Source organism: Sprattus sprattus (assembly GCF_963457725.1).
Source record: "Sprattus sprattus genome assembly, chromosome: 3".
Classification (NCBI taxonomy): domain Eukaryota; kingdom Metazoa; phylum Chordata; class Actinopteri; order Clupeiformes; family Clupeidae; genus Sprattus; species Sprattus sprattus.
In genome coordinates, this window is record NC_137922.1 from 39837180 (window position 1) to 39851645 (window position 14466).

The 14466-nt window shown below is 44.6% G+C and overlaps 1 protein-coding gene across 1 annotated transcript; it reads left to right on the top strand.

The window, feature by feature from the left end:
- Nucleotides 1-202: 202 nt before the first annotated feature.
- On the top strand, nt 203-13918 carry tom1l2b (target of myb1 like 2 membrane trafficking protein b). The gene is made up of 15 exons (XM_080834243.1): nt 203-260; nt 1198-1282; nt 1531-1609; nt 1830-1979; nt 2660-2794; nt 3185-3364; nt 3732-3848; nt 4543-4676; nt 4924-4972; nt 6847-7084; nt 7403-7514; nt 8457-8532; nt 9641-9694; nt 10727-10763; nt 11050-13918. The coding sequence occupies exons 1-15, from the start codon at nt 209-211 to the stop codon at nt 11202-11204; spliced, it is 1653 nt and encodes a 550-aa protein (XP_080690369.1). The 5' UTR covers nt 203-208; the 3' UTR covers nt 11205-13918.
- The last annotated feature ends 548 nt before the right edge of the window (nt 13919-14466 follow it).

Below are 14466 nucleotides of genomic sequence, written 5' to 3' on the forward strand. Positions count from 1 at the left end.
TGTCACTTTATCTTAAGTGGGCCACATACATTGCATTTGAGGGGTGGGGTGGGGGGGGGGAGTAGTTGTAATATTAGCCACCGGAGTTGATGGACGTAGGAACAACCAAATCGTGGCAATCTCGCAAAATTCTATCCAATCAAGGTCTCATAGGGGCGTGGCCCTACTGTTTTCTTCATTCTGGACCGTGAGTTGGTTTGTTGTCAAGATGGAGTTCTTACTGGGAAACCCATATAGCACTCCGGTGGGCCAGTGTATTGGTATGTTTTTGCTATACACCATTTAAATTAAATCCCACTGTAATGGCACTGTGTTACATAACCAATGTGCTTTATTGCTATCTAAAGGTCCAGCACGTAATCAGCTTGTTGAGCTGCCCAGATACCAATAACTGACACTAGCTTAGCTAGCTAGCTGGTTAGCAATCCAGACATGTCTATTTAACGTTAACATTATGTTTCTGTCGCCACTGAGGCTATACAATTTTGGTTCCATGTGGATAAATACATGTATGCATTGTTTGGCTTGATGTTGAAGGAAGTACATTTGCATGTAAGCAACCCAGCAAGTTAAGCTAAACGAAGGTACCAGTTAAAGACCTAACAGCAAGCCAGATAGCTCACTAGCTTGCCAACGATAAAATATTTGCCAGCTCATGTTTGCCTGCTAACATTAGCAATTGGCTAATATCAGTGATCGCAGTCTTATATGCGCCAACTCTTGGCTTGTTGACGTTATTTATGAAATGTATGCTGACCAAATAGGCTGGTGTTTGATGACAAAGAAGGATACCCTTACGTTTCTCCAGCTGTAACGTTAACCATACATCCTTAACCAGTGTGGTGTAGAGTGTTTAGCTCATCCTTTTGAAATGCTAACGTTGTTGCGATTGATGTTTAACTCGATGCATTGATATTTCAACGCTAGATTTAAACCCAATGATTCTCTATTCAACTAGATTGTCAAGTCATACGTGTCAATGGTGCCCATCTGGCTATGAAGCTATAATAACCACTGTACAGCTCATGTTACTAGTTGTTGGCATAATAGCTCTATGTGCCTGATGCCTGATCTGGCGAAGGTATTTTATCTTTCCTTCACCTTGAACGAAAGGTTGTGCAAATATTGCGCATATGACTCATGGCAAAACCTTGCCCAGTCCTAAAAGCCATGAATTATGTTGTGTTTGCATGACAGAAAAGGCCACGGATGGGTCTCTTCAGAGTGAGGATTGGACACTGAACATGGAAATATGTGACATCATCAATGAAACAGAGGACGGGTGAGTAACACGATTAGAACAGCAAATTAAATGAAGACGAACTTAACCTATTTTGGTCATAGCATATTGGTTTTAGTTGTCTAGGTTAGTTGCCCTTTATTCTTGTGCTAAAGCTTCCCTGATAAGAGTGGATTCCATAAAAAACTAAGAACAAAGTTATCCTTCTCTCCATTGCTTGGACTCCTGGCATTTACTCATGCAAGATAACTCTTTCTGTCATGTTTGGATATTTCCTTGTGGTTTTGTAGCCCAAAGGATGCCATGAGGGCTGTTAAAAAGAGGCTGAATGGGAACAAAAACTACAGAGAGGTGATGCTGACCTTAACGGTATGTGCATAATGGACTGAAAGACTTTTTCTATGTTTAGCATATTTCATACAAAGGATAGTCATATGTTTGTATTGACATAATAATGTCCAGTTTGGCCCTGCACAACTCAAGTGGTTTGAGTAATATTTCATTGAGACTGAATTTTATAGTACCACTTTAGAACAGAGCCTCAAAGCGTTGGATTTTCTTAATGTGCCATTTTCCTTTTTTTTGTCAGGTCCTTGAGACATGTGTCAAGAACTGTGGTTTTCGTTTCCATGCTCTTGTCACAACCCGTGACTTCATTGATGGTGTCCTCGTGAAAATAATTTCACCTAAAAACAACCCTCCTACCATTGTGCAAGACAAAGTGCTCGCTCTCGTTCAGGTACTCCATCACTCATGCATCTGCTTGTAACAGTATAGATTGCCATTTGGCAGCTTGTCTCTTAATGAGCCACCAATGGCTACTATAGGTTTGGATTCTGGGTCAGTGAAAGAAAGGAAGAGTTAGAAGAGTAGCAGTGTGAGCATCCCTTTGGATTGGCTGCTTGTTTGTCACCCGAGGCCCCTGTAGCCTAGGGGACTGTGAACGCCTCTGTGCCCTGAGCAGGTCTGCCTACCACGGCCACGGTAAGCTCAGGTTACCTGCTGCTGCTCGGCTTACCTGGGGCACAGGCTCCGGTGCGCTCTAATCGGCTGCATCTGATGCCTGATGCTTAGGTAGTCACTCAAGGATGGCCAAGGCCCTACTGGCTCATAGAAGAGACTTTACTGGTATTGCTTATCTTGCCTCCTTCGTTGCTGTTGCTGAAAACATGGAAGGCGCCAATACAGTCTTGGCCATTGCACTTCTTTTGTGCAGTGCCTGTAATCAGGTTGGTAAGTGATTTGTGAAAGGGTACTTTGGAAATGCATGGCGATATGACCTTTTATAACATGATATGTGAAAGACAACTCCCTTGGTTGATAGTGACAAGGCTGCTTCTAGGAGTGTTTTAGACACTTCCTGTCTTGTTGTAGCCACTTCCTGTCGTTGCTTATTTGCTGGTCCGTTCTGTGCCACAGGCTTGGGCCGATGCGTTTAGGAGTAGTCCAGACCTGACGGGCGTGGTCCACGTCTATGAGGAGCTGAAGAGGAAAGGCATAGAGTTCCCCATGTCAGACATGGAGTCCCTGTCTCCCATCCACACACCAGTGCGGGTAGGACATCATGCTTCATCGTAGCCTCATAACAAGACTAGCTGTTGTCACGAAACTTCAGACTTGCATATTGTTGGACATAACTTCTGCAATGTACATAATGAAAGCCACTCCAAAATGCAGTAGTATATCTCAGTAAGGACTTATTTGACAGTAATTTATTTGATGTCTTGATTTTCTGATCACACTTAGCCATTTGAATCATGTAGCGTGCAGCTGTTCGCATATTTTAAGAAAAAACAATTGTACAAGCAAAAAAACATCTAACACAGCCTTTTTTGCTGACAAATGCAGGAAAGTTGTAATGAGTTTTGGTGGCGAAATAGCCTGGGCGCCAGTATAAATCACAGAGGTTGTGCCGTTCCCCTTATTTGTCCCGTCCTTCAAAAGCCTCTGACTGCACCTGAGGGGGACCAATTACTGCAGAAGTACAGCAGCCCTCCGCAGCCCAAACCTCAGCCAGTGACTGGCACCGCTCCCCCCTTCAGTGCCCCCCCGCCGACGCAGTCCGCCCCACAGATCCCCCCCAACCTCCACGTGGGCGCACCCATCAACCCCAACGCCGAACAGGTACACCCACGTCTGTCAGACAACCTCTGTGTGGAAGGGGGATGAGGAGCAGATAATCTGTGCTATTGTGTTACCTGTGTGTAGTGGCATGCTTTACATTAGACTGATTCTGTGTAGGCTGTAATCATCTTTTTAATGAAGAGTATTTGATTTCATCATACTGTGTTGCCTGCTTTCTGAAACCTATTGTAATTGCTGGAGTCCTCCTCTAATGAAAGAGGATTTTAATCAGCGGTTGAGTGATTGAGATCTGCCATTAAAAATAGATAATGCAATTTGTCCTGCCAGTGTCTGAGACATGACCTGACATGGTAAAGTACACAGAGAGTCTGGGCTTCAACCCTGGTTTTGTTCCCCTCCCCTGCAGATTTGTCGGCTGCGCAGTGAGCTGGACATCGTGCGCGGGAACATTAAGGTGATGTCGGAGATGCTGACGGAGATGGTGCCGGGACAGGAAGACCCCTCTGACCATGAGCTTCTGCAGGTGACACTCGGATGAAATGAAATGAAGCGATGAAATGTTGACCTACTTGTCGTGTTCATGCCTGTACTAAGAGTAGAATTAAACCACACTCTCAAGCTTTTCTCATTGCTATTTAGTCTATTATAGTCTAAATAGCAATGAGAAAAGCTTGAGAGTGCGGTTTTATTCTACTCTAAGTTAACATTCTTTTACTCGCACCCGAAATCGCATTTATTTTTGGAAGTAGAGCGCACCTATCCCTACTCATGCCTGTACTAAAGCATCCACCAGATGAACAGAGGTCTAGATGGGTTTAACCTTGGTTGTAGTAGCCATCTTTCTTTCAAGCAATCAGATGTAGTAAAGATTAAGAAGAGATGTTTAATCAGAAGAATGCTGTATGCACTCCCCTCTCTTATCCACAAGAGGGAGCAACACTGCTGCCATAAGCCACCCATGTACTAGACAGTCTTTGGCTGAACAGGTCAGTTTTATAACAATACAAATAATAATAATATATTTAACGGAATAAAGTTGTGAAGGTACTTATTGTCTATAACGTCATTATACTGCATCGTAGTAATAATAGCTGGAGAGATGGGGGGGGGGGGTATGTACTTCAGTTCTTATACCTTGTGAGTTGGACAGAGTCTAATGTTCTATCTGTCTGTCTGTCTGTCTGTCTGTCTGTCTGTCTGTCTGTCTGCTTGGTCAGGAGCTGAACCGCACATGCAGAGCCATGCAACAGAGGATCGTGGAGCTCATCTCGCGTGTGGCCAATGAGGAGGTGACTGAAGAGCTGCTGCACGTCAACGACGACCTCAACAACATCTTCCTCAGATACGAAAGGTAGCAGCCCTGCCTGGACGACAAGAACATACACAGAGACAAGTGCATTGAAACAGCACTTTAGAATCATGTCAGCATGTGTCTGCACATTGTCATGGTTATATTTAAACTAAGTAGATGCATGCTTTGTGTAGTCATGACTTTAATATTAAGAATGCGATGTAAATGGAGACATATGAGTCAAAAAAATATACTTTATTGTACAATTTATTTTTAACTAATGTTTTTGTCGTGTCTTCTGTGTCAGATATGAGAGGTTCCGGTCAGGCCGGTCGGCCCAGGGAATCAACAACGGAGTAAGTGGGAGTTTCATTAGTCCTGTGGTTCTCTAAGGGGAGCCATTAAACATCACTCCCTTATATCTGTTGTCTGTCAGCTCATGGTCATATAAGTCAGCGCACAGGCTTTAGGTGAGCAGCATCCAATGCCATGGGTTCACTGTTTCTTTGCTGTCAGCCCTCCTCACGCCCATCATGACGACTGTTGAGTATCCTCTCATGACTGTTGCCTTGTCTTGCTTTTGGATGTCAGCATTGTGAAGTTAATGTCCGTGCCGCATACAGGGCTTCCCCTAGGCATGCTGTGAATATTCATAGTCTTTTTTTTTTGTTTCTTTTTTGTTTTCCTTTTCTGTGTTTTTCGATTTGTTTTCATTTTGTTTTTTCTTGTCATTTGTGTTTCTTTGTTGCTAGCTGAGGCAGGCAAGTATGAGCGTCACCGGCAGCAGTGTATGCTTTGACATGAGCGGAGTGTCAGGGCGATGTCGAAACATGACTGACTGGCGTATGGACACACCACCCAGGCCTCGCCCCGTCTCCATACCGCATGTTTTGACCATGAACCGCCCCACCCCCCCACCCCATGTGTATTGCTATGTGAGGCCGATGTCTGGTCCTGTCTCCTTCACCCCTTCCTTGTCCAACCCCCTGCACCTTTAGTGTTATCATGCTGCCTGAGATCCTAACACCCCCCACACCCCACCCCATGTTACCTCCATCCCTGTGTTACCCCTCTCTTGTTCTCCACCTCCATCTCCTCATCCTCCACCCAACTGAATGTGTAGCAGCTAACTGAAGCACTGTTGCTAGTTTCACCTCGTTGCTCCATGTGCTCTAAAACCCCCCACAAGACACTTATTTGTGAGGCTCAGCTGTTCTGCGAACAGCTTTAAGATGAGCAACTGGAAAAAGCACGCACGGCGGGCATGAAGGAGCCTTAACGAGCTCAGGCGTGTGCACTCGAGTGAACTTGCTCCCTCAGTCCCGGTCTAGCCTGCTCGCACATTTGGTCGCCGTTGATCACCTCGTCTGCTCTCACATTTGGCTGAGGGGTTTCCCCTCTGCCAAATTTAACAGCAGACACCATCCCGGAGTACATGCCTGCATTGAGTACTCGTCCAGAATTGCACCACAGATGGGCCTTCCTGGACATTTAGGAAATGTATGGTATTTTTGTCTGTGTGTGTGCCCCCCTTCAGTTTATATGAAGTTATTTTGTATGTTCACACTCTTCATGTGGACTGAAAATATAGCCTGCCGTATGTGCTGTAAACACAGAGATAACCCAACTACAGAGCGGCCTGCAAAAGGTCGTTGGCTGGAGAGCTTATTTGCCTGCAGAAGGTCGTTGGCTGGAGAGCTTATTTTCTCCAGAGCCAAAAAGGATAAAGGAAAAAAGAAAAACACCCACAGCAGACCAAAGCTCGTTTTGAAGGTTGTCCTTCTGCTGCTTCACTGTGTGATTGAGTATCTTTTCCCGAGCGAAGCGACATTTAGCTGCATCTTTTTTGTTGTTTGTAAGGAAAAGAAGAGGCACACATCTTGCCAAAATATGTAATTTCTTCCTTTAAGTGAGACCAAATGGCCTAGCTCTGGCTTTTTATTTGGGTGTTTTGAGAGGCAAGTACTGTAGGACCCCCCCCCCCCCCCACACACACACACACACACACACCCAACAAAAAAAAAGTTTGATCTAAATTTGTCAATATGCGTCACCCCGTCTGTTTCTTTTTTAAGCTTTATATTCTTAATTGGATGAAAGGTAAATCTCTTCCAGTATATGAAGAGTGTAGAACAACCAGCATCTCTTTGAAATTGACACCCATGAAAATGTGTCTGCCAGCATCGAGTGATCACACCTTAATGCAGGTCTTGCGTGCACACCTCCCTAGGTTCTCGATGAGGCCACAGAGGACAACCTCATAGACCTGGGCCCTGGCTCTCCTGCTGTGGTTACCCCCATGGTCAGCGCCACGCCGCCCTCCAGCCTGCCCTCCAGCCTGCCCTCCAGCATGCCCGCCAGCATGCCCGCCAGCCTGCCTACCAGCCTGCCCGCCAGCCTGCCCGCCTCAGTGGCCCCTGTCCGCTCAGCCTCCCCAGCCTCCCTTGCTTCAAAGCTGGCAACGCTAGGTGAGTCTGACCACCTCTACCTCCACCCCCAGCCCCCATACCAGTAAACGTCTTTGAGTCCTGGATGAGAAATCAGAGGCTCTTGTGAGGGTTACGGAGATAGTTTGGCCACTGCCTCCAGAGCATCGCAGATGTCCAATAGATCTGTAAACACCAGAGCAGACATGAGTAAGGTCTGGATAATATTCAGGATGCCAAAGTGCAGTGTGTGTTCGCCATAAAAACATTTTTGCAACAAACAATTGCTTGCGGTAGAGTGAGGCACTTGGCATCAGGAACCTTCGGCTAGCTTATCTCTCTCTCTCTCTCTCTCTCCAGATGTGGGTGGAGACAGTGTGAGTGGCACGCTCAGTGCCCTCATCCAACCTCAGGACGACTTTGACATGTTCGCCCAGACCAGGACTGGCGCTGCACCTGAGCAGCGCAAAAAGTAACAACTCCCTACCTTTTCTTCTTCCTTTTTTGTCAAAAACAAATATGTGCTGTGTCAGTTTAGAGTGGTGTTCCTGTTTATGAATGCAGATGCTCAGTATGTTTCAGTATCTTAAGAATGAAGTAGTTCAAACATACGTTCAAGAGATGCAAGATCGTCATCCCGCATTTAGTTTCTTTTTGTCTCCTGTGCCCCCGACTCAGGTTGCCTTCCCCATAGCCTTCATATCGTCACCATATGAGGGACAGGCTGTAGACACAATCATAACCAACCTCAGGGAGAGAGGACAGGGCAACACAATCCTAAATGTTATTGAGATGAAATGTGTATAACCTATATTGGTTTTAAGGGGTATTAGTCTGAAAAGTAGATTATTATCTATTTATTTATTTTTGGTGCCCTATGCACAGCACTTGACTGGCTGTAAATACTTGGTATGTTAATGCTTCACCACAGTTCTCCCTGATCCTGTCAAAGTGTATGATTAGGATCCAGGCAGTTGGCTTTATGTGTATCCAGTGAAGATCATTTTTTCTTAGCCAGCAGGTGGTGCAGACTTGCCTGTCACACCTACACCCAGCCAGTCTGCAGACTCCTGCTCCCATCACAGTCTACAACTTTCATACACGCTTACTGCCACAACAACAACTACCATAGCAGTGCCCTTGTGTTTTCACTTCCCCGCAGACAACTCCTCCATTTCGGGTCATGGGAACTCGTATGTGTCTGAATGTCAAAATTAAACTGTTTTCAGAAGCTGCAGATCCATCCCTGCTAATGAATGCGTTATAGCTTTGGGGGCCGATGAGTTCAGGATGTTGACTGGTGTGTGTGGTGTGTGTGTGTGTGTGTGTGTGTGTGTGTGTGTGTGTGTGTGTGTGTGTGTGTGTGTGTGTGTGTGTGTTCTCTCTTTTAACCGGATGTTGTTCTCCCGACCAGCCCGCCGTTTGAAGACCCCCAGGCCGCCGACGAGCCGCCCCCCACTCTTGAGGTTAGACAACAGACGCAGGCCGGGGTGAGTGCACTCACATATTCTGGGAAAAATCTGCTTCCCTTTTTGTTCTAAAAGAGAGTGTGTGCGTGTGCGTGTGCGCGTGTGTGTGTGTGTGCGCACTGTATGTGAGTGCCTTCCATGGGTGTGCTGTGTGCTTTGAGCCTGTATTCAATCAGATGCGCTGCCATTGCACCGTTAGCAGCCGTGCGGTTATAACTGTGCCCTGTTGATCAGTGGGCAGCAGTCGAGGAGCTACACTGATTGTGCCCACTTAGAGCAGCTTCCAGAGGCGGCTTGATTGAATGCAAGTGGCTGGTGTTTTGGACTGATCCTGAGACTGCATGCTCTGGTAGTTTCTGCTTTATCTCTGCTGCCTGGATGCTAATGGGCTGATGACAGAACCCAGTCTCTAGCAAAGAAGTTCAATTGGTGTCTATTAGGAACAGTAGTCAGGAAAATGCTATTTGTTGGAGCTTACAGGGCATTTGCCACGCACGTAAGAAATATGAAAAAGGTAAATTCATTTCTCTGGCGTGCAAAGTGCCAGCATGGAATTCTGATGAAAATCCACTGCGGGTTGCTGGACTCCCTCAATAGTAATAGTCACCCAAAGCCTTATGAATGCTGCCTTCTGCATCGGCTCACTCTTGCTGATTGACTGCATGACAGAAGGGCTTTACATGCTCTGTAGTGGTTTTGCCTTAGGTATAAGTAGCTAAAAGGTGAAGTGTTGATGGGTGTGTGTGGTCTAATACCTGCATTTCACCTGAGGAGCTGCATGTTCCCTCATCCTCAAGCATGGCCAGTCATCTTTGGGTTATTGTGTTGCTAGTTTTGTTATATTGAATACATTTCACATCTTTTCAACATCTTTTCCTCTATTTTGTTGCCACCATGGTCAGTTCTGCATGAAGCATTGAAAAACATCTTTTTGAGTTTGTGTGTGTGTGTTTGTGTATTTACCATGGGTCGTTATCTCAAAATGTATGTTTTTAAAATTGATTTTGCGATTTGTTTTTGTTTTGTTTTGTTATTGTTTTGTTTTCCCTTGTTTTTCGGGGGGCTGTTGTTGTGTGGTGCCCGGGGCCACGTGCGCGCCTGTGTGTGTGTGCGTGGCTTTGCTCCACAGGTTGCACAGTCCTCTGTCATGGATGACATAGAGGAGTGGCTCTGTACCGACGTGGTGAGAATTCTTTCTGTTGATTTTTGTTTTTCTTTCTCTCCTGTTTGTAACACCTTTTCCATTTCACCTTTTCTTCCCCTTTTTGGCACCGTATTCACAAAGCCCTCCCAATTAACCTGGTTTTCCTAAGATCTTTCATTTAATACTCTCATAAAATCAGGTGTTCTGTCTGTCTCCCACTCACTAATTGGCACTAAGTGGATTTCGGGGCAGTTAATTCATATGCACAGTGGATGGTTCTTCCGGAATGTTCTTCTATTCCTTTGTGCAATAGTATAACAAACTGCACACATGTAGGCTAGTACCATAGGCCTAAGATAAGGTGGTTATTGCTGCAGAGATCGGATGCATGTAGTTCCTCGGCCAAGGCCCTAACTTGGTCTTAGATTAACTGCTGTCAAAATGGTGCTTCTCTATACTGACCTACTTACAGTGCTGTAGATTTGCTCTAATCCAGTGTAGTGCATTTAATCCTGACACTGAACTCAGTTTGCTGCTCTTAACAACTAACATGATCTTGCCAAATAGTGAGACAAAGAAGTATTTAACTGTCGGAGCCTGAAATGTACGCCAGCCATCTGAGGAGAAGAGAACGAGACTTTGAAGACTAGACTGAAGAAGCAAACTTGCTTGACTGCCTAATCCTCTTTTATAATCTGGTTATGGCCTTAATTTCTGCATACTTTTGGGGCAATGTTGTGTGAAGTTTTGAAACTGAATCTCAGTGGTATCAGTGAGAAGATGGGAACAGGTACGCTCTGTACAAATCCATATATATGGGAACTAGCAGTTTCTACTTAATTGGGACTGTTGAAGTTTGAAGTGTCAAGATGCAAAGTGGGACTCTGGGGTGTGGTGGGTGAAATTTGGATCTCATCCTGTTTCCCTCTCTGAGTTCTGCATCTGTCTTTGGTGTGTGAACATCTGATGAGATTCACATTGCCCACTACAGTGGGACTCGTGTGTGTGTGTGTGTGTGTGTGCGTTTCTATTGTAATATTCTCTTTTTCTTTTGCCTGTGCCTGTCTGAAGAGAGGAGATGAAGCGGAGGAAGGTGTGACCAGTGAAGGTAATTATTTAGAACAATTCTCCCCTTTTGTTTGAACTTGGACTACCGAGAGTAAATCTGGTCTAAACTAGGGCTTTCTATATTTTGCATTTGACATAAGATTATGTAACTAATGGAATGTAATTTAACCAGTGAGGAGATTACTGGACGCAAACACAGAAAGGATTCACATGAAAAAAAAAACTAAGAAAGGGAAATTTCCTTTTGCAAATGTTTTGAGCACCCTCTCTGAAGACACTCTTCTGTACTGTAACTGCTAATCTGATCCACCAACCCATCTCCACAGAGTTCGACAAGTTCCTGGAGGAGCGGGCCAAGGCTGCAGAGATGGTGCCCACCTTACCATCTCCCCCTAGTGGCGACCTCCCCTCGGTGGCGAGCTCCACCCCAAGTGCCGGCAAGAAAGCCGAGCGGCCCGCGGACGCCCTGTTTACCATGTAGACACCCCTCCGCCGTTCCTCCCCTCGGCCCCCAGCGCTGCTCGGCAAACCCGGTCGACACCGCGTTAGGCCTTGATCCAATATACCAACTCACCCCACCCCACAGGCCTCCACCCTCTCGCTAACTCCATGCACTACCCCACTATCCAGAAGTTGACCATCCCTGCTGCTGACTCCACTCACACTACCGGTTATTGGACTACTTTTGGCTACTTTACCATGAAGGGAACCCACAAACATTTTCATACCAAGGTTTTTTTTGTTTTCATACGGTTTTCAAAGAAGGCTCGATTGATTTCACCGTTGATTGATGCCTGCGAAATGCAAGTGGAACAAGGCTTCACATGATGTTGAGAGTTTTACAGACCTTATTGTAGCAGAGCCGTTTTTATTTTTCATTTGTCCTTGAAGCAGTATTTGACAAATTTCTCAGCCTCCATCAAAGATGATGTCACTTGGCTCCTTTCAAACCTGCAGTGGGATATTTCTGAAAAGGGGTGTAAATGAGTGACCATGAAAGTTAAAGATGCCCACCTTCATTTTATCTGTAATAGCGCAATGAAATTCTGTATTTTCATTTTTACAAAAAAATGTCATGTTTGGCATCTGTTATTAAAACACAGCTAGGTTAACAAGGTTACTCAACAAGGAAATTAGACCACTTCCAAGTCGGTTCGGCATAATTATATGCGTTTATTTTGTCGAATTTGTTTTTCCAAAGGGCAAACACCTCTACTTTTATCTGCATTGTACCCGCATTTACAGTAGCTGTCTTCAAAAAGGGATTATGCACCATTATTTGATTGAATATTGAATATTGCTTCAAGGTACACTTGACGGAGGCTGTCATACAGTCCATTGTACGTCTTTTAAAATGGAAGTGGCTTCAACCACCAGCTGACCATGTTTGGCCACATCTCCTGTGCATGCCTTTATGGCTTCATCAGTCACCCCACTCTTACTCCTCCCACAGAGAATGAGGGGAATTATATATGAGGTTTGTGTTGTTGTACTCATTTAATCCTATGGTTGAGTTTCCCATTTTCCATTGACATAGTTGTTCCGCAGTTTGTAACATCAGTAAACCCCTCCTAGTATAGCTTTGTAAGAAACTGGTTGCTGTGTTGGTCTGTGAATTTGTAGAAACCTTTGATCATTTTGATTTTCACCCTTCCAGCAATTTTTGAATAGGATCAATGGTTGGTGATGGTATCTGTAGTTGTAACTGGAAAACAAAATGTCATTCTGTCGTCGGACAAAATAAGGGAATGCCATTGCAGGAGCAAAGGGAGATCAAGGTTTTTTGTTGTTGTTGTTGTTGTCCCTCCCTCTTCTTTTGATACAGAAGCAGAAAGTTATTCTGTTTAGATGTCATGGCATGGCATCATGTGACTTTATTACCTCACAGAAGCGGCTCACAATAAGGGACAAGAGGAGAGGGAGAGAGACATGTATATGCATGCGTTGCCTAGGTAACCACTCTACATGTCGTAGTATGTACATACGGGATATTTAAGGTAAAGCTGTTTTAATGACGTCACCACCTCACTTAAGACATCTTTGAGTTAATCAATGCACATTCATCTTTGAGTTGCATAACATAGGAAAACCATGATCAGTATACTTTAATGGAAACCTTACCAGGGGTTTTGTGTGGTACAGGATGCTGTGCTCTGAGACAATTCTATTTATTGAAACGAGAGTGCTGTAACAATGGAGTATAACGCTAAGGGAATAGCATGTATTGCTAGCATGAGGAAGTTGCATTATTTGGTGCCGAAAAGCAGCTGAAATGCTGTAAGCTGAAGTCGTGTAGGGGTCATAATTGGACATGAACTCCCACACCTGTACACTGTTAAAATATGTCAAATACTTTGTAAGGTCTAAGTGGCTGACCGTTAAGGATCTACAGCTACAACAGTTCCTTGGACTAGTCACTCTTCCACTTGCCCATGTGCAATGAGTTGAGTTTAACAGAACAAATGGACCAAACCATGCTATGTAACGTAGTTGGCTATTTGAATGTTCAGAAGACCAATTGGTGTGTTGGTATTTCCAGATATTCTACACTTAAATCCGGTTGATTTGCTGCTTATGAACCTGTTGTAGTTTGTGTGATTTGGTACGAGTCACTCGTTTTTATTCAGGCATCTCTGCTGGGAATCCTTTCAAAACGGGGAGGCTTGTGTCGTCTAGGTGGCTTATTTGGCTGTTTTGGTTTGTGGAAATGGTTCAGAGAACCCTGTCATCTACACCGAAAGACACTTAGATTGTGATTCTGCAGCTTTGGACGTGTCTCAGACTCTAGAGGTGTGGTTCATGCAGTCATTCACTCTTGGTATATTCTGACACTATTGACAATTGGTTTATTTAGCTGAACAATCAGGGTTCTCATTAACCCTTGCTGGAATGTGCATATTACTCAGTTTTTGATCATATTTCTGCACTTTTTGTTGTTAGTTGATTTTAAAAGCAGAAAACTCTAAACAACTTACATTTTATGTTGTTCCCTCAGAAGGAAATAGTTGGTTGGGATATTGTAAAATGTGTCTTTAATTTGAGAATGTAGAAATAATTTATTTGCATTTTATTTTCGAATATTGTTATTATGGACTGTCCTTCAGTATGTATGTGTATGTATGTGTTCCTTTTGCTGGGCCCTGTCACTTTTCAGTATCAAAATGTCTGAGCTTTTGTAAACCGTATACATGGGCAGTTGGTTGTCATGTTTCTTTTCCTTTTTCATCTTTGCAACCGTTTTGGCTAAATAATGCAATTCGTCCAGGCTGTCAGTGTGCTGGCTTTTACCTGACATGATCATCAAAAGCAAATCCCATGGCATTTCGGTCCACCTGAGGCCATGTACGTATTTGTTTGGCTGGTCTGAACTCTGAAATTGCATTGTCATTCCCCTCGTCTTTGCCTGCTAGTTCTGTTCAGCTGTACCTGCCAGAGCCCTTTTTTGTACTCACCAGGCACCAGCCATCTGGTTTAAGAAGAGAGAGAGCCTCCACGTGCACTTGGGCACTTGTGTTCATTCCAGTAATGAGCGGACGCTGCTCTTGGGGGGGGGTTGGGGTGGGGGGTAAACTCAGTCAAGCTAGGAAGCTCATGTACCTCAACAAATAGTGGGTATTTTTTGTACTTCTGCTGTACGGGGGCTCCAGCACAGGCCATGGTCATAAAGAACTATGTGAGGTTAAAGAGGAAACCGGGCTGCTGAATGTCATCATGTTAAACTTTCATAAAGGGATCTCTTTGAC